This window comes from Schistocerca gregaria, chromosome 1 (genome assembly GCF_023897955.1).
Source record: "Schistocerca gregaria isolate iqSchGreg1 chromosome 1, iqSchGreg1.2, whole genome shotgun sequence".
Classification (NCBI taxonomy): Eukaryota; Metazoa; Arthropoda; class Insecta; order Orthoptera; family Acrididae; genus Schistocerca; species Schistocerca gregaria.
Genome location: NC_064920.1, coordinates 837,457,812 through 837,483,903, shown reverse-complemented (window position 1 = coordinate 837,483,903; position 26,092 = coordinate 837,457,812). Strand labels below are relative to the sequence as shown.

Below are 26,092 nucleotides of genomic sequence, written 5' to 3'. Positions count from 1 at the left end.
TCATGGAGACAGAGTGCCTGGGTGCCACAGCAGCATATTCTGGTGCTGGTGTTTGTGCTGACACAAACCACACTGCCATTATCTGGACCAGCAGAGGCACTGGGTATTTTTCGGTGGCTGGGTGGTCATAACACAGCTATTAAAATCAATCCCAATTACACTGCACAGGAAGCTCAAAAAGTATGCGGTACAACTGATTCTCTGGCATAGTTGAAGTGTAGCCATCCATCTGTGTGGATACGTGGTTCATTGTAATTTGCCCTTAAGACTGCTGTGCAGCAGTTGCAGTACAGATGTTAGGCAATAGGGCTGCTTTCACATGTGTCCCTACCCTGAATGTATGTGAAACGTGACTGGTAGGGCTGGATAGGAGGTGGTGGGTAGATGTATGGTAAGGTCTTGTACTGGGATTTCCATATGGATAGGAATCATGCAACAGAGAACTGGGAGCAGGACTAGTGCAGATTGACAAAGACATTATGAAGGCAGTTGGTAAAATCATTAGTGATGGACAAGAAGGAGAAGGATAATGGAGTTGATATTCTTCACTTTAGGACATAATGAGAGGTACTTGTAACCCTGATGGAGAAAATTCAGTTGTTTCATCTCTATGTGCTATTGCGTGGTCAATGGATGGCTTCTTTATGGCCCATCAGTAGATTTATGAAAAATATTGTGTGTGTTTGTCGTTTTTGTATGGGAGGAGCGGTGGGAGGGGGGGGGGGGGGGCGGCATGACCATACAGACAGGAACTCTCCATCAACATATTCTTCGTTTCCACCCCTATTCCCTCCCTGCCTCCTCCAGCCCACATCTCCATAGTTTCTGTCCTCCAACTGCCGATACCCCTCCTTAGCTACTACTTTTATCCTCCACTCTGACTCACACTTATCTTCCATTTCTCTTTCTCATACTCTGAATCTCTCAGTACTGTACCTAGTGGTTTCCTCCCTTGACTTCTTTGACTTCTTGCACAGGTGCAAACCATCTCCACTACGTATTCCTGTCAGCTCCACAGTGGCACAATCCCTGCTAATTCATTTCCCTATTGCTCCTCACTTTCTCCACCTCGTGTCTCACCAATATCACCAATATCTCTCTGACCTGAAAATAATACTTGTCAAAGTCAGTGACTATATTTGTTTGAACTTTGATGTTTGTGCTTGTCAGCACTCTTAATGAGGACATTGAAAACTCAGCTAGTAATATTCATTTTCTACATGTAAGTGTGCTGCTGAATGTTGAACACCTCTTCTTTGCAGCAAGTAGTGATCTAAGCGCATACTGTAGAACTATCTTTACATCGTGTGTTAAATTTTCCACTAACTGATGTTTTATTTAATGCTTGCCCAGTCTCTGTTTCAAATTAGACCTGTTAAACTGCTCTGGAAGCTTTCTGTTGCCAATGATTCATAGAAGAATGTAAGCAAGCAAACAACAAATCCTGTAAGCTTTTCCATGGATGTATGGTTGTGCATGATTTAGAAAGATAACAGAAAAGCATCACTTTATTTCTCTGCTTCAACAGACTTAGAATTTCAATAGAGAGATTGCACATAATTTTCTCTATTGAGTACCCTTTGCAAACACAAAATTTTGTACCAGAGTGGTTCTGTAACAGCCACATGGATTATGCATCCCTGTAAGTTCTCACTCTGATAGCAAACGGAGGCATTGTTCTTTGGTACAAAATTCCTTACACTCTGATTAAATACTCTAAGACTACAATAATTTTTAGACTGTCCATATCTTTTATATGAAGTGTATGATCTGCTTTTACCACTCAATTCCAATTCTGCAAATTTGTGATAGGCTTCTTTAAGGTGAAACAAAGACTAACACTGTCAACTATGGTAATCACATAGGTACTGTTTCAGTTATATGTAACAGTTTCAATAATGAATTGGGCAAATATCGTGTCTTTCAAAATGGATATCAGGATTTTAAGGCTTTGAACCATTTATTACATTCAACTCACAATTACAAAAAATACATCAAATGACAGGGCAATTCAAATAGTTTTGTTTGTACAGTTGTGCGCATGCACAAACACTGATTTCTTTGTCCTCCATTAGAAAGCACTAGTAGCAAAGAGGGCAATTAGTGAACAGAAAGCTTTTTCTGTTTTACTGTTTTCAAGGACTGAATCTGTTGTTACAGTGCAATGTGCGTTCCATATTTAGTTCCATTATAACCTTCCAAGTGACAATAACATCAACTGATGGTTTCATCAGTTTAAGACACCTGCTATCTTTGTAAAGGGAAGAGTACAGGATGCCCAGTAGTGTCCGAAGAACATGTTAAATGAGTCAGAGTGTCTTTTACACATAGCCCCAAGAAATCGGTTTGGAAGGCTAGTTGTAAATTAGCAACTCCAGCGGCATCTGTATGGAAATTTTTAAGAAGATTGTTACAATTACATACTTACTGTTTGCAGCTGTTACATTTTTACAAGTACTAAAGCCTATGGACTATTGTTTGAGTGCCAACTTTTCAAACAAAATGTCACTACATGACTATGACGAAGACTTTCCAGATTGTATCATCTTTAACGATGAATCGACATTTCACCTAAATTGAAAACACACGATGTGTGCATCTGGGGATAAGCAAATCCCCAAGAGATGATACAGTTGCAATGAGACTCGACTAAATTTAATGTTTTCTTGCCATATCCCAGTGCAAAATTTATGAGCCTTTCTTTTTCGGTGAAGCAACTATAATTGGTGTTTCTTATCTTGATGTATTAAAACTAAGGCTCTTTCCTGAATTGGAAGAAGTCAGCTCAAGCAACTTTATTTGGCAGGAAGATGACGTGCCGTGTCATCGTCATAAATCAGAACGTGGTTGGGCAAACAATAGTGTACCTGACAACTCAATTGCCCACAAGGGGTGTGATGGTGGAACTTGTTTCGCATGGCCCCCCAAGTTCATTTGATCTACCACCGAGCGATTTTTACCTATGGGGATACATAAAGGATTGTGTGTATGTGCCTCTACTACTAGGTGGTCTACCCAACTTAAGAAACAGGACTTAAGCAGTTATTACAACAATTACTCCTGACATACTGAACAGTATTTGGGAAGAACTTGCCTATCGACTGGATGTGTGCCGTGTGAGGAATGGTGTTCATACTGAACACTTATATGAAAAGCTGTTTGAGGTGCTCTTTCATTTGAAGTATTATTTACAATTGTAAGATGAATGTAATAAATGCTACAAAGCCATAAAACTGATATTCATTTTGAAACATGAGATAAGTTTTCTGTTTTTGTGTTAAGATACGAGCCATACCAATTATAGTGTGTTGCTGATTTAATTTATATGCAGTGACATGCTCTGCAAGCTATTTCATGCAAAGCTGATTCATACATTGAAACAGTAACACTATTTTCTCAACAATATTGCAACAAAAAGTGTTACTGACATATGTTACAATCAAAATAATTTCTTGATTATGAATTCCTTTCTACAAAGAGCACAGAGCCCAAATAGGGTATTTCAGCTCAGTGAAAGGCTTATGAGACTTGAAATTTAAGTCACCCCAACAATTTTTCCTTCAAATACTAAAGCAATAAACATAAGAAGATGCTTATAACGATCATTTTATGCTAACTTGTTGATATACACTGCTGTTTATGTATATCAAAAATGTCTCATCTGGTACTGATTCAATGAGGTAATTTTTACAGTTTCCACGTATACGCAAGATACTCTCGACCTCATTCTTTTGGAGCTTTAATATCTTTCTCAAATTTGTTTCACTTTGTTCTTGTTGCTCTGCAAACTACTTTCCTGCATTTAACCTTCTCTACTTGTGATGCTTCCTATGAACTTCTTTCTTTAAAAACAAAAAACTACAGTGAAACCCAACTTTTACACTTTTAAGGGACCTTTAAAAAAAGAAGTGGTGTAAAATGCAGGAAAAAGTAAATATGGGAAATAACGTTTTAAGCCATAATCTTATATATAGGATACCCCTTTGCATTTTGGCACTTTACGTATGATATATGTACATAACAGGCATCAAAATACTTTATTATTTAATAAAGGTTTATTATTTAATAAAAGCCGCTGATGTAACTGGAACTGATAACTGTCTGGAAAGTAAGGACATATGCCATAATCAATGTTTTTGAAAGCCTGCAGCTGTCATTCGTTATTTAAGTACTGAAATACTGCACTAGTTACGTATTTTTTCATGTTTAGCATGACGTGTTTCGAGTATTTTTTCTCGTTGTCAAGTGCAAATATGTGCATCGATATTTTGTGTGGTGTTTGAATATGTGTTATTCTGTGTCTCTTGCACTGTAATTCTCTTTTTAAGTTTATCATGTACTGTTCCTTCTCAGTTGTGTGGAAAACCAAACACATGCAAACTATCACTCATATTGTTTGTTTGTTTAACATCACAAAAAATACATATGTAAATACTGCACTCAACAACAAGAATAAATTCTCAAAACATGTTTTGCTCAACATGAAAAAAGTACGTGATCATGCTGTGTTTAAACTAAAAACATCTGAGCAATGCAAAGTGAATGACAGTGTCAACTAGCGCTACGGGTGGTCAAACATTAAAACACGCTAAATATGGTTACACAAAGGTGTCACGACGATCACAACAACCATGAAACTGCATTTGCGAAGTAGAGACAGTTTGGAAATAGTTGTGATTGGTCATGAATCTTTATTTGAACAAACCTAGCTACTCCCATCAGCCAAGTAGAGCTTGACAGCAGCGGGAAATACAGCATGAATTGTTCCCACTTTTATACATTTACCAGTTCAAATTTGCTGAGTAGAGTGCCCTAGCATCAAGAAACCACGTAATATTTGTAAACACTACTGAACAGTCATCTTTTCCTCCAGAAATATTTTTTTGTAATGCGTAAATCGCAGGAAAATTATCAGTATGTTGATGCAAAATAACATTGTGGACATAGGAAATTTGACGGGAATGATAAAAAATGTCATAAACGGTGGGAAAATGTTAATTCCGGGAACGTAAAAGCGGGTTTATATTGTAGTCCCACTTTCAACATGGAAAAGATCTTGTTATTGCCTTTACAGCCACTGCCATCCTCGCTTGGTCCATCAACTTTGCTCCACTGTCACAAATTTCCTTATTCCTAAGACTAAATACACTTCTTTAAAACGTCCACAAGGCAGCAAACTATCGTCACAGCTTGCAAAAAACTGAACCATATGTTCCATTAATGCCCTCATTGCCCATTTTCTACCCCTAAAATAATGAATCTTCCTCAAAGTCCCTTCTGCGATCTCTCAAAACTGTACTCCGCTACACATGCAACCCACACAACACTAATTTTCATATGAAATTACACAGTTTCAGAGCCTTTACTGGTCTCATACAGAAATGATTGTATGTATATATACTGAAATGGTGTACAAAAATTTGTACCAAGACTGGGAATCCAACCTGGGTCTCCTGCTTATGAGGCAGGTGTGTTAGCCTCTAAGCCACTTCGGCATAACATTTCACACAACTGCACAGATTACCCTGGCACATCTCTCCCCTCAATCCAAATTTTCAGTGCCTTAAGTGGGAATTTAAAGTAGACTGGGATGTCAGTTAGAATCTGGATCGAGAAGGGAGACATGTCAGGGTAATCTGTGCAGTTTTGTGAACCGCTGTGCCAAAGTGGCTTGGTGGCTAATGCACCTGTCTAGTAAGCAGGAGACCCGAGTCTGATTCTCGGCTTTGATTCAATTTTTCACTTGCCACTTATAAAAATTAAATTTCATCTTTATGTCATTGCTGTTCACAACTATCCTGTGCATCATGTCCCTTAAAAAACTCGGTGCATGACATGTCCCAGTTATGTCACCAACCTCATTCATCCAATGCATCAACTTTGCTGAAATTAAAGCACCCCTTCTATCCTTCAAACCAAGTTTCTCTGAACTGCACTTGTGGGAACTGACCTTTTTACAAGGCATATAGTTCTGTAATCATCCTGGTCTTATTCTCTGCTGGTCTCTCTCTCTCTCTCTCTCTCTCTCTCTCTCTCTCTCTCTCTCTCTGTGTGTGTGTGTGTGTGTGTGTGTGTGTGTGTGTGTGTGTGTGAGAGAGAGAGAGAGAGAGAGAGAGAGAGAGAGAGAGAACTGGAAAGAAGTAGGGGAGATTCTTTCCAAAAGCAGTCTACAAAGTTAGATGGCAGAAAAAAAGAAACACGCATATATAAAATATGGTAAGTATAACAATTTCATGCAAGCAAAATAACTCCTTGAGACATAACAGTTTTACTGGTGGAATACCATACTGTGCTCGTGCTCAGTGACACAAAATTCTGATGCAGTGGTAACCTACACTAAAAAAAAAAAAACACACACCAAAGTATTTATAATGCTATACCCAGTTGGATATATACAACGCAAGAGCCATGTCCTGCGTTTCCAAGTGATCAAAAATAAACTCCACAAGATTATCATGTTGTTCACGAAGAACGGATCAATGACAACCTGATGTAGCGAAAGTCCCAGGGACTATAGGATCCCTGTGGACACATTGCCACTTGTATAAGATAATATTATATGCCAACACTGCATCAGATGGAGCCAGAAAGTGCTTTGTACCATTACTTTTTAGGGTAAATTTGGCTCATCATTACTTTCCCTTCCAATATTTTGGTGGAGAATCTTCCAGACTTTCTCAAGGGAAGCTGGTGATCAACTTCTGGGTGTGACAATGTGTCTTCATTTAGAGCCAAATCTTCATGACTTACAAAGCCCGAAGATCACAAACGAAGTAGTTGGCACAACAGTGTCAGTAATGGATAACACTTGTCTGTCGAATATAAAATGTAGGAAGCAGGAATATAAAATAACAATGCAGTCGTTCAGGAACCTGCAAATCCACAATGATAAGTCTTGTCGTTCACTGTTGAAAATTGTCGCAGATAGCAGAATATCAAGTGGCAAAGTCTCAGAATAGAAACTACTGTGATAGTGAAAATGTGACATGCCAGCATTTTATCTTCTGTCTACATGGAAGTCCCACCTCAAAAGGTGTCACATTTTATTTTCTTACCAGTCACTAGGCAGCTTCCTCAGGCTTCTAAAATGGCTCTGATAAAATGAATAATGGTAAGGATTCTGATGTCAGGGCTGATTCATACATATTCTAATTTCTCTCTCTTCTCAGCAATCACAGTCCCTGTAGACCACGCGCTACATCAACGATCTGCTTCCATTGCCTTCTATCTCTCGCAGCCTCTCTCCAACCTGTGGCAATTCCAAATGCTGCAATGTCCTTTTCTATGTCCTCTTGCCACCTTGTACGGGGTGGGCCCAATGGTCTTGTTGCCTGGAGGGATCCTTCAAATGCTTTCTTGGTGATTCCGTTGTTTTCCATTCTAGCCACATGTCCAGCCCATTACAGTCTCCTAATTTTTTATTTCTGGATGATAGTGGGTTGCTGCATTAACTGATAAATTTCATTTTTTTTTTTTAATTCTCCATACACCATTCTCCAACACAGGTCCCCTGATTTTTCTCATTACTTTTCTTTCGAAAACATTCAGTTTTCCTCTTTCATTCGTTGTAAGCATCCAACTTTCTGAACCATACAGTACTATGATAGTGTTGTTTATCTTCATCTTTGTGGTGATTGACAAAGCTTTACTTTTGAGTGGGTTGCTTAGTGAGTACTGACATCTTGACCCTGAGGCTATTCTTTCACTGATATCCATTGTTATGATATTTTTACTGTTGAAACATGATCAAAGGTATTTAAACTGGAGAACTTTTATGAATTTAGAATGCTGGTCAATTTCAAAGTAAGGATTTGGGTTTATGACTCTACCTATTTTCATATATTCGGTTTTCTCTTGGTTAATCAAGAGCCCCATTTTACTGGCACTGTGCCTGAGAGATCTGTACATGTCTTTCAGTTTTTCTTCAGTTTCACTCAGCAACACTATATCAACTGCATAAGCCAGGAGTTATACTTCACTGTGTTCGAATCTGAGACCATTGTATAGATGTACATTACTCTCTCGAACCACTTTCTACAATGCAAGGTTGAAGAGGACACATGAAAGAGCATCTCCCTGTCCTAAGCCAGTTTTAATTGGAAAGGTGGGGGATATAGATCGTCTGAACTTCACTGCAGCCGGAGCCATCCATGCACGGTTGTATCATCCTAATGATTTTACCGGGTATATTAAATTCTCATAATGTGTTTTAGAGGCGACGTCTGTGGATGCTGTTGTAGGCTTGCTGAAAGTCAATGAAGAGGCAGTGGATGTTTTTGTTAAATTCCCAGTATTTCTCAAAGATCTGTCGTATAGTAAACAAATTATCAGTTGTGGAATGGTTTGTTCGAAATCCATGAATAATGTTTTCTGTGTAAAGTTTAAGTTTTTCCCGAATGATCATTGATAGGATTTTATATGTTATGTTCAGCAAACTGATTCCTCTGTAATTTCCACATTCCATTCTGTTTCCTTTCTTGTGTATTGGACAAATTATTGCCGTTTTCCAATCTTCCAGCAGTGTTTCAGTTTTCTAGATCATTGTGATAAGGTTATAAATTTCTTTGTGTAGTTTGCTTCTGCCCTCTTTTAACATCTCTGCTGATATCTGGTCCTCACCTGCTGCCTTGTTGTTTTTGAGCTTTTGAATGGTGTGGATCATTTCCTATTCTGTCATTCTACACCCGCCATTATTAATGATGTCACTCTCAGACATTGTGTAATTGAAGGTTATGTGTGGATCGGTGCAATTTAACATTTCTGAGAAATACTCTTTCCATCTTTCTAGGATATCTTCCAGCTATGTTAGCATATTTTGCTTTTTATTCTAATTTCCTAAGTTAAAAACAGAACTTAAATAAATAATTTAAAAAATCTGTCTGTGAAAGAATTGTCAGTTGCAGAACTTTGTGACTTGTGTTGTGGTGGAGTCTTTATGGACACAGTCTGATTTTTATTGGATTACATCATCAGCATACTTCCAAGCAAATGGGAAAGGATGAGCTGCTATGACAAAATGCAAGTTGTACATCTCTTAGGTGCTGGAATCTAATTTTCTACAAGTGTATCAATTTTTCTTTTTTCTTTTACGCTAGTGCTGCAGTTACTTTACTGCAATCCTGTTGGAAGTGGCAAGCAGGCTTTATGAAATGTACCACATTTGGAAATTCAGATATAATTTCAAGCCTATGACATCTTTGGAACGTTGATTCTGCAGTCAAGTTCTAATCTTGTCAACCTCCAGCCACATGAAACCACCTGCTCACCAAAAGGTGTACTGTGTGTCCTTGAAGGCTTACACATCATTGCCTGGCATTTTGTCATGTATAATCAATTTGAAAGATGCAACATTTGACTCTTAAGCAGTGTGGGTATTCAGTTTCTCAGACAGCTCTATGTTTATTTGTACTCGACATAAACATTCCATTCTCTCCTTGATACATAAGTTTTATCTGTTACTGTGCTGCTTTAACAACTATGACATCTAGATGTCACACACGAGCCTCGCCCCCCCCCCCTCCCCCTCCCCCTCAGTATAGCTCAAATTACAATAGGAATTAGTCACCAATTTTCTCTGGTAGTGTTTGGTAAGGAAGAGTAAGTTGTTATGTCCAGATGCATGCCATAAAAACAATGGAATATTCTATCTGACGGGAAAATTTCAAAAATACTGTTTGTGATGTGCAAATATATGCGTTTACTCACCTCACCTATGTATTATTTTACAACAGAGATGTAATGATTGTAAGACAAAAATCACCCACAATTTATATTATTTTATCATTTTCATCTACACAATAATACTTTGGACTGTTAGTAAAAAGTGATCGAAATTTCTATTACATAGTACACAAATGGGCGGAAGTGTAGTGAAACACTAAGTTTGTTTTACCATAGTTTTCAATAGCTAATACGTCAAGTAGCTTCTTATCATTGTTGATGGTCACTACTCTATCATCACATATACACTGATGAGCCAATACATTATAACCACCTGCTTAATAGCTTGTTTGTCCACCTTTGGAATGAAATACATACTGATTCTGCATATTAGGGAACCGACAATTTGTTGGTAAGTTTAGGGAGGTATGTGGTTTTAGATGTTTACACACAGGTCGTGTAATTCATATAAATAATAAAGGGCCGCTGATTTGCATACCCAGTGATGGTGCCCAATAGCGACCCCGATGGGTTCCATACGATTTACATCAGGTGAATTTGGTCACCGAGACATGACCAGCAACCTAGGCTAGCAAAAGTGTGATTCACACAAAAAGCCATCCCATTTCCACAGATCGATGATCAATTCCCAATGTTCTGTGTCTGCTGCAATCACAACTGATATGTTGCTGGGTCAACATGTGAACACATAGGGGTGGTTCGCTGCAGAGCTCCAGGTTCAACAATATGCGATGAATGGTGTGCTAAGAAACACTTGTGCGTGCACCAGCGTTGAGTTCTTTCAGTAGAGATGCTACAGGTCATCATCCATCCTACTTTACAGAGCAAACATGCCTCCAAACCCCACATTCTGTGAAGTCGTGGATGCCCACCCATTTAGCACCTAGTGGTAGTTTTCTGCCTCTTTCCATAGATGCTCATGACAGTAGCACATGCAACATTTGACCAGTTTCACCATTTTTAAGATACTCATTCTCAGGCTCTATGTGATAATAATCTGATCTTTGTCAAAGTCATTTAACTAAATAGATTTCCCCATTTGCAGCCCATATTCTCACTGAGGTGATCCCCTGCCCGAATCTGCTCCACTTACATACTTTTGTTTAGCATGTAATGTGCCCGCAACGCCACTGGGTGGTGCCCAAGGTTGTGGTGGGTAGTGGCCATAATGTTTTAGCTTATCAGTGTACATGAGGCTGAAATTTCTCAATGATTAACATGAAGAGCATTTCATGTCACTTAAACATGCATCAATGTATGACAGGTTAATGGAGTGTTTATTGAAGATGATTCAGACAAGGAACAAGCATAAGATGCTATTAAAATAACTACACATTAAATGGTTATGAGAAAATGTAGATGTTTTAAGTTGCTACTGTTCCGAATGACCATGTGGGGGAGCAGACACAACATACATAACATTAAAAGACTGTCATGTGAATGGAGACAGTTTGGAATTTCAGTATGAATATCTCATCTTCATCCTACTCAAACAAAGCCTTCGAATGTCAAGAATAACAGCAAACCCTCAAATACTGATGACAGGTCCTGGAGTAACATCTTTGTTATATCATGCTGGCTCTAAGGTGACAAGGGAAGGCAAGTCAACAGAAAAGGGGACCACTGGAGTCTTCAGCTTATGACCACATACCACTTTTTATCAAGTAGTTTTTACCATCACAAAGACTTACATAGCAGATTCTACCCAAGACAGAAACAAACTGGCACTAGAAAAACTATTTTTATGTGTGCTTACATTCAGCATTCTGTTTTGGAAATATCTGGAGAGTGTACAAGTCATTATTTCAAGCTGTCTTTATCACTCATATCCACGGTAATAAACAAATAATGTGTAAGATGTAGAAGTGCTTGTTTCAATACCTCACTTTTAATAATTAACATTGTGGTTTTTTTGTCAGTGGAGGGCTAAGAGAGAAACAAAAATGAGAAACAACTGAATATAATAGTGTATTTGTCAGGCTTGCTCCAGTCATATAAGCCTGCAATGTGTGTGTGTGTGTGTGTGTGTGTGTGTGTGTGTGTGTGTGTGTGTGTGTGTGTGTGTTGTTTTTGGGAGGGGGGGGGGTGCAGTCCTTGCCTTAAAAGGTTCTCTTATCTTACCCTCCAATCTCCAGCTGTTTTCCGCAATTCAGATGCAGGACTGAAAAACTACAAAGCAATCTCATGGCACATACCTTTCCTCTCTGTAGTACATCTCTTGCAGTCTGTTGCACTGAGAATAAATCAAGTAGTTTCTCTCTTTTTTTTTTTTACTTTTCTTACCCTTGTGAGCAATGGTAGCAATAATGAATTAAATTGCAGGAGTTACAAAAAGTACCACATCTTACTAGACGTGTGTCCTATCACAGTTCAGTGCCCGAAACAAAAAGAATGAAATGGTAGAACTTACCACTGAGTGCAACTGCTGAGATTGACGCCAGTAAGAGCCTGACACGTACGGATGGCTGTACGAATGAGAACTGCAGGGTCCTTGTCAGGATTGGGACCATCGAGTGATGGGCTCCATGGACCACCTACTGCCATAGTTTCATTCTTCCCACGAAGTCCAACAAGGAAATTGATGAGCCGTGTTGGGTGTACAAAATCACGCCCATCATCTGAGTCCTTGTCTTTTTCTTCTGCAAGCTGACAGCATTTGCGGTACACCTCTTCCATCAATGGCATACTCATTAACATCACCTGCACAAGATAGTGTTTATTAATTTTAGGCATGAAGTGGGTCGTGGGAAGAGGTTTTATTAGATGAGACTAAAATTATGTAGAAACATCTGGGGAAGTCTATAGTGCTGAAAAAGCTCTTGACATATGATGGCTTTGAAAATAAGAGAAAAATATGAAGAGAAAAAAGTCATAACGATTATCATTATTTTGCTATCCACTTTTAGAATGATTTCCTTCAATCCTTTGTGTTACTTTCTCTTTTCTGTACCTTCCTATTTAGTTTTTGTAACTACTATTTCCCCACCCATCTGTATCCCTTTTATTATTATATTCTTCCCTTTCACTGTACACCCAACTGCAACATCTTTCCCTCATTTGGTTTCTTTGTCCCTTTCTGTTACAGCTCCCATTTTCTGGTTGGTTGCTTGTTTGCTTGGTTAGTCTTTCTCAATTTTACTCTGGTTGTTTCAAAATAATGAATAACACCTCTTTAGTTTACAGTAGGATATATGATGACACACCACCTACCAATTATTTTATTAGTCAAGAGATAGAAGGAAGCTCACAAGCAGTTGGCTATCCTCATGTTTTGTTTGCTGTTTACATCTGTAATTTCCAGTATTGTAATATTTATTATTAATTATGGTGATGCAGAATTTATCTGGTCACGATTCTGAGCATAACAGATATTATCCACTATTGGTTCTTCTTCTTGACATTTCACCAATGATGTTTCAAGCCAAGTATGCTAGCAAGAAACTGGAAACAAGAAATGCTACCAAACAATGGCAAATATACCTGAGAATGATCCACCATGGCCATTCCACAACAAAAAAAGGGGGAGGAGGCTGTGATAGCATAACTAATTACATTAAGTATAGTAAATTAAAGTGAGCACAGTAAATCATTGTTAAATACCTATAGCTTCTGCTTTCTCACAAATATAATATTGCCAGTAAGCTATGGTACAAATTTAAGTATATAGACAGCATCGAGACCACTATTCTTTAGTTTTCATGTTCACTGGAGGCACACAAAAGAAAATTCTTCCCGTTTGCAGATAACTGGGCCACAGAACAGCATTTCATTTTTGTAAAACATATGAGTTGTTCCCTCCCCCCATGAACCATGGACCTTGCCGCTGGTGGGGGAGGCTTGCGTGCCTCAGCGATACAGTTATCAGTACCGTAGATGCAACCACAACGGAGGGATATCTGTTGAGAGGGCAGACAAACGTGTGGTTCCTGAAAAAGGGCAGCAGCTTTTTCAGTAGTTGCAGGGGCAACAGTCTGGATGATTGACTGATCTGGCCTTGTAACATTAACCAAAATGACCTTGCTGTTGTGGTACTGCAAACGGCTGAAAGCAAGGGGAAACTACAGCCGTAATTTTTCCCGAGGGCATGCAGCTTTACTGTGTGGTTAAATGATGATGGCTTCCTCTTGGGTAAAAAATTCCGGAGGTAAAATAGTCCCCGTGGAAAGTCAGATCCCTTAATCGGGCAGGAAGGTTAGAAAATTTAAAAAGGGAAATGGATAGGTTAGAGTTAGATAAAGTGGCAATTAGTGAAGTTCGGTGGCAGGGGGAACAAGACTTCTGGTAAGGTGAATACAGTGTTATAAATACAAAATCAAATAGGGGTAATGCAGGAGTAGGTTTAATACTGAATAAAAAAATAGGAGTGCGGGTAAGCTACTACAAACAGCATAGTGAACGTATTATAGTGGCCAAGATAGACACAAAGCCCATGCCTACTACACCAGTACAAGTTTATATGCCAACTAGCTCTGCAGATGACGAAGAAATTGAAGAAATGTATGATGAGATAAAAGAAATTATTCAGGTAGTGAAAGGAGACGAAAATCTAATAGTCATGGGTGACTGGAATTCGACAGTAGGGAAAGAGAGAGAAGGAAACATAGTAGGTGAATATGGATTGGGGCTAAGAAATGAAAGAGGATGCCGCCTGGTAGAATTTTGCACAGAACAACTTAATCATAGCTAAAACTTGGTTCAGGAATCATGAAAGAAGGTTGTATACATGGAAGAATCCTGGAGATAGTAAAAGGGTAAAAGGTATCAGATAGATTATATAATGGTAAGACAGAGATTTAGGAACCAGCTTTGAAATTGAGGGACATTTCCAGGGGCAGATGTGGACTCTGACCACAATCTATTGGTTATGACCTGTAGATTAAAACTGAAGAAATTGCAAAAAGGTGGGAATTAGGAGATGGGACCTGGATAAACTGACTAAACCAGAGGTTGTACAGAGTTTCAGGGAGAGCATAAGGGAACAATTGACAGGAATGGGGGAAAGAAATACAGTAGAAGACGAATGGGTAGTTCTGAGGGATGAAGTAGTGAAGGCAGCAGAGGATCAAGTAGGTAAAAAGACAAGGGCTAGTAGATATCCTTGGGTAACTGAAGAAATATTGAATGTAACTGATTAAAGGAGAAAATATAAAAATGCAGTAAATGAAGCAGGCAAAAAGGAATACAGACGTCTCAAAAATGAGATCGACAGGAAGTGCAAAATGGATAAGCAGGGATGGCTAGAGGACAAATGTAAGGATGTAGAGGCTTATCTCACTTTGGGTAAGATAGATACTGCCTACAGGAAAATTAACGAGACATTTGGAAAAAAGAGAACCACTTGTATGAATATCAAGAGCTCAGAAGTCGTTTCTGAAAGTATTTGTATGGAGCGTAGCCATGTATGGAAGTGAAACATGGACGATAAATAGTTTAGACAAGAAGAGAACAGAAGCTTTCGAAATGTGGTGCTACAGAAGAATGCTGAAGATTAGATGGGTAGATCACATAACTAATGAGGAGGTATTGAATAGAATTGGGGAGAAGAGGAGTTTGTGGTACAACTTGACTAGAAGAAGGGATCGGTTGGTAGGACATGTTCTGAGGCATCAACGGATCACCTATTTAGTATTGGTGGGCAGGGTGGAGGGTAAAAATCGTAGAGGGAGACCAAGAGATGAACACACTAAGCAGATTCAGAAGGATGTAGGTTGCAGTAGGTACTGGGAGATGAAGAAACTTGCACAGGATAGAGTAGCATGAAGAGCTGCATCAAACCAGTCTCAGGACTGAAGACCACAACAACAGAAGTAGATTCGCCTGAAATAGCAAAGCAACTCATATCACTTAATAAAAGCAATTCTTCCGGTCCAGATTGTATACCAAATAGATTCCTTCCAGTGTATGCTGGTATCACAGGCTCCGTACTGAACAATATATACAACTGCTTGCTTGGTTAAAAATCCTTATGCACACACTGAAAAGTTACACAGGTCAAATCAGCAATGAAGAAAGGAAATAAGGGTAATCTGCTAAATTACAGACCCATATCACTGATGTCAATTTGCAGTACAATTTGGAATATATACTGTGTGAGAACATAACGGATCAACTCAAAGGTGATGATCTACTTACACACTGTCAGCACGGCTTCAGAAAATATCTTTTTTGTGCAACATAACTAGCTTTTTATTCAAACCAAGTAATGAATTTAGGAGTAATCTAAGCAAACCTCTTAGATTGTTGGCAGATGATGATGTTTTTCCGTTTAGTACAGTCATCAGAAGATCAAATTCAATTGCAAATTATTTTGTCTAGATATCTATGAAAAGTGGCAAGTGATTCTAAATAATGAAAAGTGTGAGCCCATTCACATGCATATTAAAAGGAATTCATTAAATTTCAGTTACATGATACATCACACAAATATAAAGACTGTCAATTCAACTAAATAACAATAACGAATAACTTAAACAGCAAAAATTATACAGATAATGTTATGGGGAAGGTGAACCAAAGATTTCATTTTATTGGTAGAACACTTAGATGATGCAAAAAATTCCACTTAAGAGACTGCCTACATGACACTTGTCTGTCCTCCACTAGAGTACTGCTGTGCAGTACTACCAGATAGGACTGTCGGAGGACATCAAAGAAGATCAAAGAAGGGAAGCTAATTTTGATTATCATGAAGTAGGGAAGATATTGCCATGGATGATACACCAGTTAGGTGGCAATCTTTAAAACAAAGGCTTATTCACTGTGGAAAGATCTTTCCATGAAATTTCAGTTTCCAACTTTCTCCTCTGACTGCAGATATATTTTGTGATAATCATCTACACAGGGGAAAAAATGATCATCATAATAAAACAAGAGAAATTAGAACTCACACAGAATGTTTTAAATGTTTTTTTTTTCTGTGCATTGTTTGAGAGTAGAACTGTCAAGAAATTCTGTAAAAGTTTTGATGAACCCTCTGCCAGGCACATTATTAATCAGCTGCTTTAGAAAGCATGCTGCTGAATTGGAGTGTAGAAAAATATCCGCTACCAGTCACAATAAAAGGTTATTTATTTGTCACACGACCAGTTTCCTGCTTGCACCCTTCTTCAGGTGTTTATACATCCATATAGCTTGGTAAAACTGAAATATGGACGTGAAAATGACCATAAGTATGTAACTAAGTGGCAAAACTATCACCACAGCATAACTGTAACAATGGTGCTTCATCTTTATTGATCTCCAAAAGTACAAACATGTACATGAATGTATAAACACCTGAAGATGGGCGGAAGCCCGAAACTGGTCGTGTGACAAATAAATAACCTTTTATTGTGACTGGTAGCGGATAATTTTCTACAGCCCATAAAGGAACAGTCACGGAGTTCGACAGCATCCACAACGGATGAAATTCATTATATGCTGCTGAATGTAAAATCTGAAGCCCATATGAGGTGGCCAATTACATTAACACAAAATTTCCACATGAGGGAGCAAAATGGTGTAATAAAGTGAACATGTTCCTGTTATTTCCTTGGCTCCATTAACTTTAAACTACTCTTTTCACAACTGATCAAAGTTCTTCTGAACTCTTTTTCCATCATGAAGTGAATGTGAAAGACAATTTTTGTAGTGACTATTTTCTGATTAGATAGTCTAAATTCCACCCATGAAGACACTTAAGTTAACTAAAAGCTTGTGAAAACAAATTCCTTAGTGTTGTTCTACAAAATAAGATGAGAGAGAAGTTCAGGAATCTGCACATAAGGAAATACATGCAAGTGGAAATGATCATGGAGGGAAGGCTGAGTACAGTGAGATGGGGATGGGTTTAATCATAATGACTGCAGCCTAACCAATTCCTTGTCAGTACTTGGAAAGGAACATGGCAGGATGAAGGCCAGTTGGATATCCTACCAAGAGACAGCTGGACCAAATTAAAGAAGACCTCAAGAGAAAATGAGGGATATGGGATGATGTGATGTGGGGGTACATCTACTATGACAAAAACATATAGAGGTAAATCATTTCAAAACATCCTACCTGACTTGCTGAAGAATTCCCTGATGATGATGTTGACGATGACAACAACGATGCTGAAGCAATAAATAAACAGTACCTCACTTTCCAAGTGTCAGTATTACATGTATGATATATTACTTTGAGAAAACAGCATCACTAAACAAAACCCCAGTGTAATTTCTTCATGTAATCTGAATGCATATAAATTATATAGACAAGTTTCCTGATGGCTTCCAAATGTACTTACACTCACAAACCCTGACTTATGATTCAATTCTGCCTGTAATGCAAGTAACAAATGAACAACTGGTGTCACTTATTGAATAACTTGGAACATCTCAAAAAGTTAGATTAGAATCCAATATAGAGCAACTGACAATTTAATTTTTTTTACGAATGTATGGTATTATAGTCTGAATTACAAAGATAATTTGGCTGTGTGTATTTATGTACAGAATGTGTGTTTCAACAAGAATCTAATATTAATCATAGTAATTTTATGATTTTTCAAAAAAACTTAATTATTTTCATATAAAGAACTTAACCAGAAATGCTATCTGATTCAATAACATTTGAAGACCATGACATTAAGATTGTTAGTTAAAAACTTTCAAATTAATTTTGTTGAAAAGTGATACTTTTGTTAATGTTAAAACTGTCTTTGATGCATGTTTTATCTTTGTTGTTCTTGTTTTGCTTGCAGTTAGCAGGAAGTTGCACTAAGCGTTGTCTGTATTACGTTTTTGCTGAGGATATTTACTTGCAATATCATACTTGGAACAGTGAAGTTAAAGTACTGTGCTTCAATTTAAGCGCCTGCATCTTTTGATTAATAGTTATACTGAGGACAAAACGAGCCCAAAAATATTTTGCTCAACGTAAGACATACTCTTGACACTGTGCTAAGAGCAAGAAGAAACCATAACAGATGTCATCATACAAGACAAATAATATAATTACTAAAATACTCATGTTCAAAATTAGTGAATTTCTACCCACACTCTCTTTGCTTCAGCTTTTAAACTCTACGAGCTTTTTTTGTCAACAAAGGAAATAAATTCCACACGAGTCTGTAATCATGTTTGTAAACTTTCTTCAAAATCTGTGTATACCTTATCTTTAACTTCTTTATTTCCAGTTCTTACTAAGGTTCAGAAAACAAATATCAGATACTGTTCACTCAAGTCTTTGCTTTGAAGTACAAACTATATAGCAGCTGTTATATCTGTTACATGAAGAGTCAAAAACAAATCATTACTTTCATAGTAAAGGTAACACAGATTACACAGAATGCACAATCCATCTTTGATTTACGAGGCCACATACCCATGGTCATGACTCTCTATGTTGTGCTGCGATTGAAGTAAAATTTATTAATAGCATCTGATTATGGCGCCATGATGAAACAAGCTATGCAGTTTGAATTAGGTGAGTTAAAGGTGTGATTTAGATGATAGCTGAAATAAAGAATATGAAGCCTTTAGCTTCTCATTCCAATGAAATATTTTTACAAATTGGTTTCATTTCTTATCATGTATATTGTGATTGCCCACTACTATAGAGAACAATGACATACATACACTTAAATTTTTTTAAATTTTTACTCTGGTTCTTGAGTTTCTCTAGATAATAGCACTGCAGATGTGAGATATTTTATTCTACGTCCATAATTTTTTTTTCTAACTTACATCACTGTCTTATAAATGAAATACACGCAGGGAATGGATTTTTAGGGACTTCCTTATTTTAATGGAACAGAAATCATAAACAGCCAATGTAACTGTGACACTTACCTTTGCTGAGAACAAGTAGTCAGCATCTGGTGGTTCCAGCACAGCCTTATTGTCAAGGACAGCATCCACTTCCTTATGCATGACATGAAAGGAGCATGGTCGATCTAAAGTGAATGGGGTATTTGGTGGGAAAGCATCAACCCATCGAAAGTTGGCAGAGAAGAAATCAGATGGAACATACATGTTTGAATATCTGCGGCGAAGTTCTAACACATCTGCTTCAGGACTGCAAGGAAGAAATAATATTTGAATTATTAGTAAACCTTGCATTGAGAAATTATGAAAGGTATCTTTATTATCATAAAAAGTTACATTGTGTACCTATATTGCTGATATGGCATGAGCATATCACTATTTATTTAGTCATTAACGTGGATTACAGCATGACAGAAGATTTTCTAGCTGATGCCACTTGGACAGCTAGCATATCGATCGTCTTGACTGTAATTTTTTTGAATAAGTGACTGATCAGTTCATGAATAGTGTAGTGTCATTTTGTGTTGTTGTTTTTGTTTTGTTAAAAAAATGGCTCTGAGCACTATGGGACTCAACTGCAGTAGTCATTAGTCCCCTAGAACTTAGAACTATTTAAACCTAACTAACCTAAGGACATCGCACACATCCATGCCCGAGGCAGGATTCGAACCTGCGACCGTAGCAGTCACACGGTTCCGGACTGTGCACCTAGAACCGCTAGACCACCACGGCCGGCTTTTGTTTTGTTGTTGTTGCTGCTGCTGCTGCTGCTGATGATGATGATGATTATGATAGATGGGAGAGGTGCCAGCACACAGCTTACTGATCTCAAATAGCACAAACAGAGCCTTTAGACTTGATGTTCCCATCCAATGGATAGATTACCATCAAGAATATCCCATGCCCACCCGGTGAGACACTGGGAGAGGTTTGGAATTTAACTCAAGACACTGGTGTTTGGTGAATAGAAATTTTACAGCCACATCTCTTCTTCCATTGGGGATTGGATGTTTGTGTTGTCCTCAATTACTTCATCATCATTCATGAAAATGGCGAGACTGGACTATGTGAAGACTGGGAATTTGTACAGGTGCTGATAACCACGCAGTTGAGTGCCCCAAAAACAAATATAATCATCATCATCATCTTCTTCCATTGCTAGCTAAATAATGGTGATGTGAATTTTTTTTCTCTATCAGGATTCAAACTGTCTTGTGCCGAGTCCAGGTGTAATGCGCACACACAAATAACTTAGCAGCCTCAGTTACAGTGATTGTTTATCTCTATGCACGACCTCACAAACAACATCTCCGAAAATGTTTTCTGGACTATGTACATACATGAGAAAACACATCCAGTTATTTCAGAGCACCTGTGAAACATGGCAATAAGGCTGTGGGTATCATTGTCAGTGAGAGGTTAGTATATCTGTGACTTTAGCAGACATCACAATGTGTAAGCAATTTGAGACAGTACACTTGTATGTATACACAAATTCAGATACAACTGGCCACGGTTTGGATTACTACACAGCAATCACAGCAGTCCCAAAGACAGAGCTCATGCCATACTGTCTAATTGTACGCTTTCTTGGTGAAAAAAATTAGCATTAAAAGTAATACTAAGCCGAGTTGCTGTTTGACACTTTCCATTAATGTGCTTTAAATACAATTATCTCAAGAATGTAGAAGCAGTTAAAAACAGTCACTGATCTGAGGCTGTAGTCAACTGTTGTGCAAGCATGTGGCACAATCTCCTTATGTTGGTACGTATTGTTTATTTTAAACTTGATAACCTGATATCTAGTAATTTTTGTGACCTTCACATGCATATTCGTGATGAGACACAATACATAGCACAGAAAGAGGAAATTATTTCTATTTGTTGAGTGTAAGATCTGAAGATGATAATGTAGTCTTACTGAAATAGGTTATTGAAATGAACGCTTTGCTGGCAATCTTGGGTTACTGAAGTTTTTCTTCCGAGTTTATTACACTGCAGGTCACCCCTGTTCTGGGATAATGTCAGAAATACATATATCTCTGAAGCTGTGGCTGCCTTGATAACTTCAGTACAGATGCACAACAGGGGCCAGTGTCTTGCTAGCAAGCAGGTGAACGGCCAGTGGATATTACTAGCGTGTGACAAGTTGAGAATTTGGGTTGGACAGGAAGCATGTCTGAATGGCTGAGGTGGTTAAGGCAACTGATCGCGTTAAGTGGGAGAATCAGAGTTCAAAGCCTAGTCTGCCACAAATTTTCAACTTTCACCATAAAATTTTTTCGATCCTTGATTCCATCTGGTGTCAGTCTCTCCTCCAGAAGGGTTATAAATGTTCATTCACAAGTAGCAGGTATTTTTGATAATATTTTCTTGAATACAATAGAGACATTACAGCAAATGAGGTCAGCAGACAGAAATCAAGACAGTATGTTCACAAAGCAATTTCCGTAAAGTTTAGAGATCTCGTACTTTCACTCACTCCTCCATCTGAAATTAAAGGCAATAACAAAACCTCACAAATATAAAAGTTTATATGGATTTAATGGTAACATTTAATGTGACACTAAGTTGAGTCTGTTTTCTAGAGGGATTAAAATATATGAATCTGTTAAACACATTTATAAAAAATGCGATAGGAGGGATGCCAATCGTTATTGAGCTGTTTCACGATATCATTTTCTAGAATTTTTGGGTAAATGATATACTTCAATATATTGACCTATTTTGGTACTAAAAATCATACCACAATTTTGATTTCAGACAGGTTGTTCAACTGCTAATGCTGTCAATATGTTAAATCACCAGATTTTACAATGATTAGATAACAAAACTATGTCTGTTAGTCTTCCCAAACACTGGAAAGTCTTGGATGGAATAACAATAATAATATTATGAAAAGGATAGATTGCTACTTACCACAGAGAGAAGGCATTAAGTTGCAGGCAGGCACAGTAAAAAAGATTGCTAAACATTAAACTTTCAGACAAAAATGTCCTCCTTTGGAAATAGGAAACACATAAACACTCATGCGAGCTGAACTCACTCACACATGGCCACTGTCTATGTAGATGCATTGCTAGAATAGCAGCAATGTGTAACGCTGCAATGCAAGTATGAAAGTTTATGTCTTTTCTGCTCCCCCACCTCGGCATGGCCTGCCCTATCCTCACATATGACGAAGTGGAATTAATAATATTGCTAACAGACAGTTTAAGTCATACCTAACAAAAAGTAAGCAATATTTTGCACTTCATAATTCGTGAACTGAAGGTGGGATGGGGGAATATTTTTTCGATTGGAGGGGGGCCCTGGGGGGGGGGGGGTCATCAATGGACTACTGCAAAGTTCGATATTGCTTCCTCTTTATTTCTCATATATTATTCCAATCTATTTAATACACATCAAGCAAAGGTCATTTATTTCTGCCACAATGATTAGAATTTAAATTGGGGAAACAAATCTGTAATTTTGACATTCTGACTTAGTTCCAGCCACTTCTGCACTTCACATTTTTGCAAGTTTTGGGGGGGAGACAAATGAAACATGGTGCCCACCCTTGATTACCTTTCAGACAACTGTTTATGCAGCTATTTTAAATATGGCACCGCATTACAAATTCTCTGTCATGAAATTCGTTGCAAATAATCCATCAAAGTTCTGAACAAATAACGACATTCAAAACTGCAAAACAGAAAATAAGTCCTGCTTTATTTGTGATTAAAACTTACTTTAGCTCCAAAAGGGGTGAATACTGTTGTTTCCCAACTCTTTGTCCATTTACTCATGGGTATTAATTACCTGACAAGTAGCAAAATTTAATCTGAAAGTAAGCTGTTCACTATGGGTGACTTCTCCTGTCACACAGAAGGAAGATTCTTTAGAAACTAACAGCTAATCTAATGCATAAGTTGTATATAATACTTGTATTACTGAACTACATATTGTTCTCTTTTGTGTGAACTCAACTGTAAATTCTCTCTTGATCCGTCATGGACAGAGGACACCAGATGGTTAAGTAATTGTCAACATCAATGAAATTCACCGACAGCCATGTAACTGACACATTATTTTTGGCATTCCACTGTGCCATCTTCAGGCCCCTGCATAATGAAAGAGTATACACACATAGTGTATATCAGGGCTACAAAGCAAACTTATAGACAGTGACGGGCAATCATAATAATGGTTGAAGCTACAAAATGAAAGTAGTGGCATTAAACGAAATATCTATGTACATACAGCTCAACAGAAAAAAATATGTACAGATTTGTTAGTCAAAAAATTCTTTAACACCACGGATTTTCAAGAGAATATGCAAAAACATTAAAACCATCAGTGCCAGACAGTATATAATTGGGAGATACGCTGAATTTTTTTAAAAAAAATATAAAATCCTATGTAATTCTTATAGATGAAGAACTCGCTGGTATGTATGAGGACCTATCTTCATTTAAAGTAAAATGACACACTGTATTCTATGAAGTATAATAATATGCATATTTACGGCCTAGGTAGTATCACAACTGGTGATATAATTAGTTGTCATGGCACCAAAAATACAGCTTGATGCAAAACCAATGGCAGATGACATATTAAGAGAAAAACAGCATACAAATAGCATGCTAACAATATTCACAAATACTTTGTGGGCCTAGGTTAAACAGCAAACCAAAATAAAACAATATGATTTGGTATTCTTTATATCACTTAACATGTCGGCAATCCATCTAAATATATCTAAATATATGGTTCCAGTCAATAAACTCTTTTTCGTGCACAATCAGTGCCCCTTTGGCATGCAAATATGTTACTCATTTAGTGGGATTCAACTTTGATGATATGGTAATCTTTGGACACTAACTTACATTTTATCTTTTCTATACCCACATTATCTATCACGACGCAACCCACTATTATTATTTAGATGGATTCATCATTTATAGATAGGTAATTAGTGTATTGCCTTCCACTCCCAGAGAAATAGAACTTCGAGGACTCCCCTTGGTTAAGGAGGACTTGAGATCCTTGTTGGTTTGCTTCACAGCGGTAGTGCTGACCTATTAAGTGATGTAAAGTATTCCAAATCAAATGTTTTTATTCTGATTTGCTATGTAACTTAGGCCCACAAGGTATTTTATGAATATTCTTACTGTGCACTTTGCATGCTGTTTTTCTATGAATAAGTCATCTGCCATCGGGTTTTGCGTCAAGCTGCATTTTTGATGCCGTGACAACTAATCGTATCAACAGTACAGTACCTAGGCTGTAAATATGCATATTGTTCCCAAAATATACCCCTTTTCCTAGAACTCTCCAGTTCTTTTCCTTCACCCTCCTTTCCCCTTCAATCCTTCTGCCTGAAGAATAAAAAATATGTACACATTTTAGTCTGTTGTGCTGGATGTACACATAGATATGGTTTAATGCCACTATTTTCATTTTGTAGCTTTAACCTTTTTTATAATTACCTGAGGCGTCAAGGGATCACCAATTTAGTGTTGGAGGGCAGCTTAGAGGGTAAAAATCGTAGAGGGAGACCAAGAGATGAATACACCAAGCAGATTCAGAGGGATGTACGTTGCAGTAGGTACTGGGAGATGAAGAAGCTTGCACAGGATAGAGTAGCATGGAGAGCTGCATCAAACCAGTCTCAGGACTGAAGAAGACCACCACCACCACAACAACAACATAATTACCTGTCACTTTCTGTGAGTTTGCTGTGTACACTCTGATATACACTACATGTATACTCTTTTATTATGCAGGGAACTGAATATGGCACAGTGGAATACCAAAACTGGTGGACAAAACAAAACAAAATAAAATCTCAGTGACACAGCTGGTGGCGAATATCACTGACATTGACAATCAACTGCAAATGGTCACCACATAGCCATTTTATTCTGTAAACTGACTTACTCCACATCATTATTCATGGAACATGCAATACCAATGGTAACAGTGAGTATGAGTTAATGTCTAGAAACTAGTCTTCAACAATCTTCAGGGCAGTCTGAAGCTTATCTCAAGTGACTTATGTACTTTGACAAAGCATTTTTTTAATGTTCTAGCAACACATTTCGCAATGCCATGGCTGTTTAGTATACTGATATACGAACACTTGCAGTATGACATGGCAAATGCCTCAGAATCCATTGCTCATAGCTGAGAAATTTTCTAACACACATCTGTATACGGTGGTGCTTGTTTAGGATAGTCGTCTGACAATGTACAATGCCTTCAGTACATCCTTATCTACCTCTCAAGTTTGGCTTTCTTTGGAAGAGAGCTAAGTGCTTTCTAACACACAAAGCACACACGACTCAAACAAAGCCACAGATATTATTCACATGCTATTAACTTACTGCAAATTAGTAACGCTTTAATTATTACATCATAGCAGTTTCAATGAGAAGAACTTACAGATCAAGTGCCATTTTCGGTATATGAACCATGTAACGTGGAACAATTCGCTGCCTTCTGCGAGGTCTAGGGCTTTTGCTCCGTTGTCGGACAGAAGGGCTTCTCTTTTCTTTCTCCTCTCTCTCCCTAAAATAAAAGTATCATTTATTTGCTCCTATTTGGCCAAAGAATAAGAATGACAGCTTTAAACTGTATTA

At 37.8% G+C, this 26,092-nt stretch overlaps 1 protein-coding gene across 2 annotated transcripts in view; it reads right to left on the bottom strand.

Moving 5' to 3' along the window:
• Positions 1 to 26,092, bottom strand: part of LOC126272211 (cell division cycle and apoptosis regulator protein 1-like) — a 269,061-nt gene that overhangs the window by 119,685 nt on the left and 123,284 nt on the right. For both annotated transcript variants that reach the window (XM_049974912.1, XM_049974901.1), the window contains exons 8-10: positions 25,896 to 26,021; positions 19,494 to 19,719; positions 12,092 to 12,381 (exon numbers count right to left, since the gene is read on the bottom strand). In XM_049974912.1, the coding sequence (XP_049830869.1) occupies positions 12,092 to 12,381; positions 19,494 to 19,719; positions 25,896 to 26,021 (642 nt within the window). The remainder of the gene's footprint in view (positions 1 to 12,091; positions 12,382 to 19,493; positions 19,720 to 25,895; positions 26,022 to 26,092) is intronic.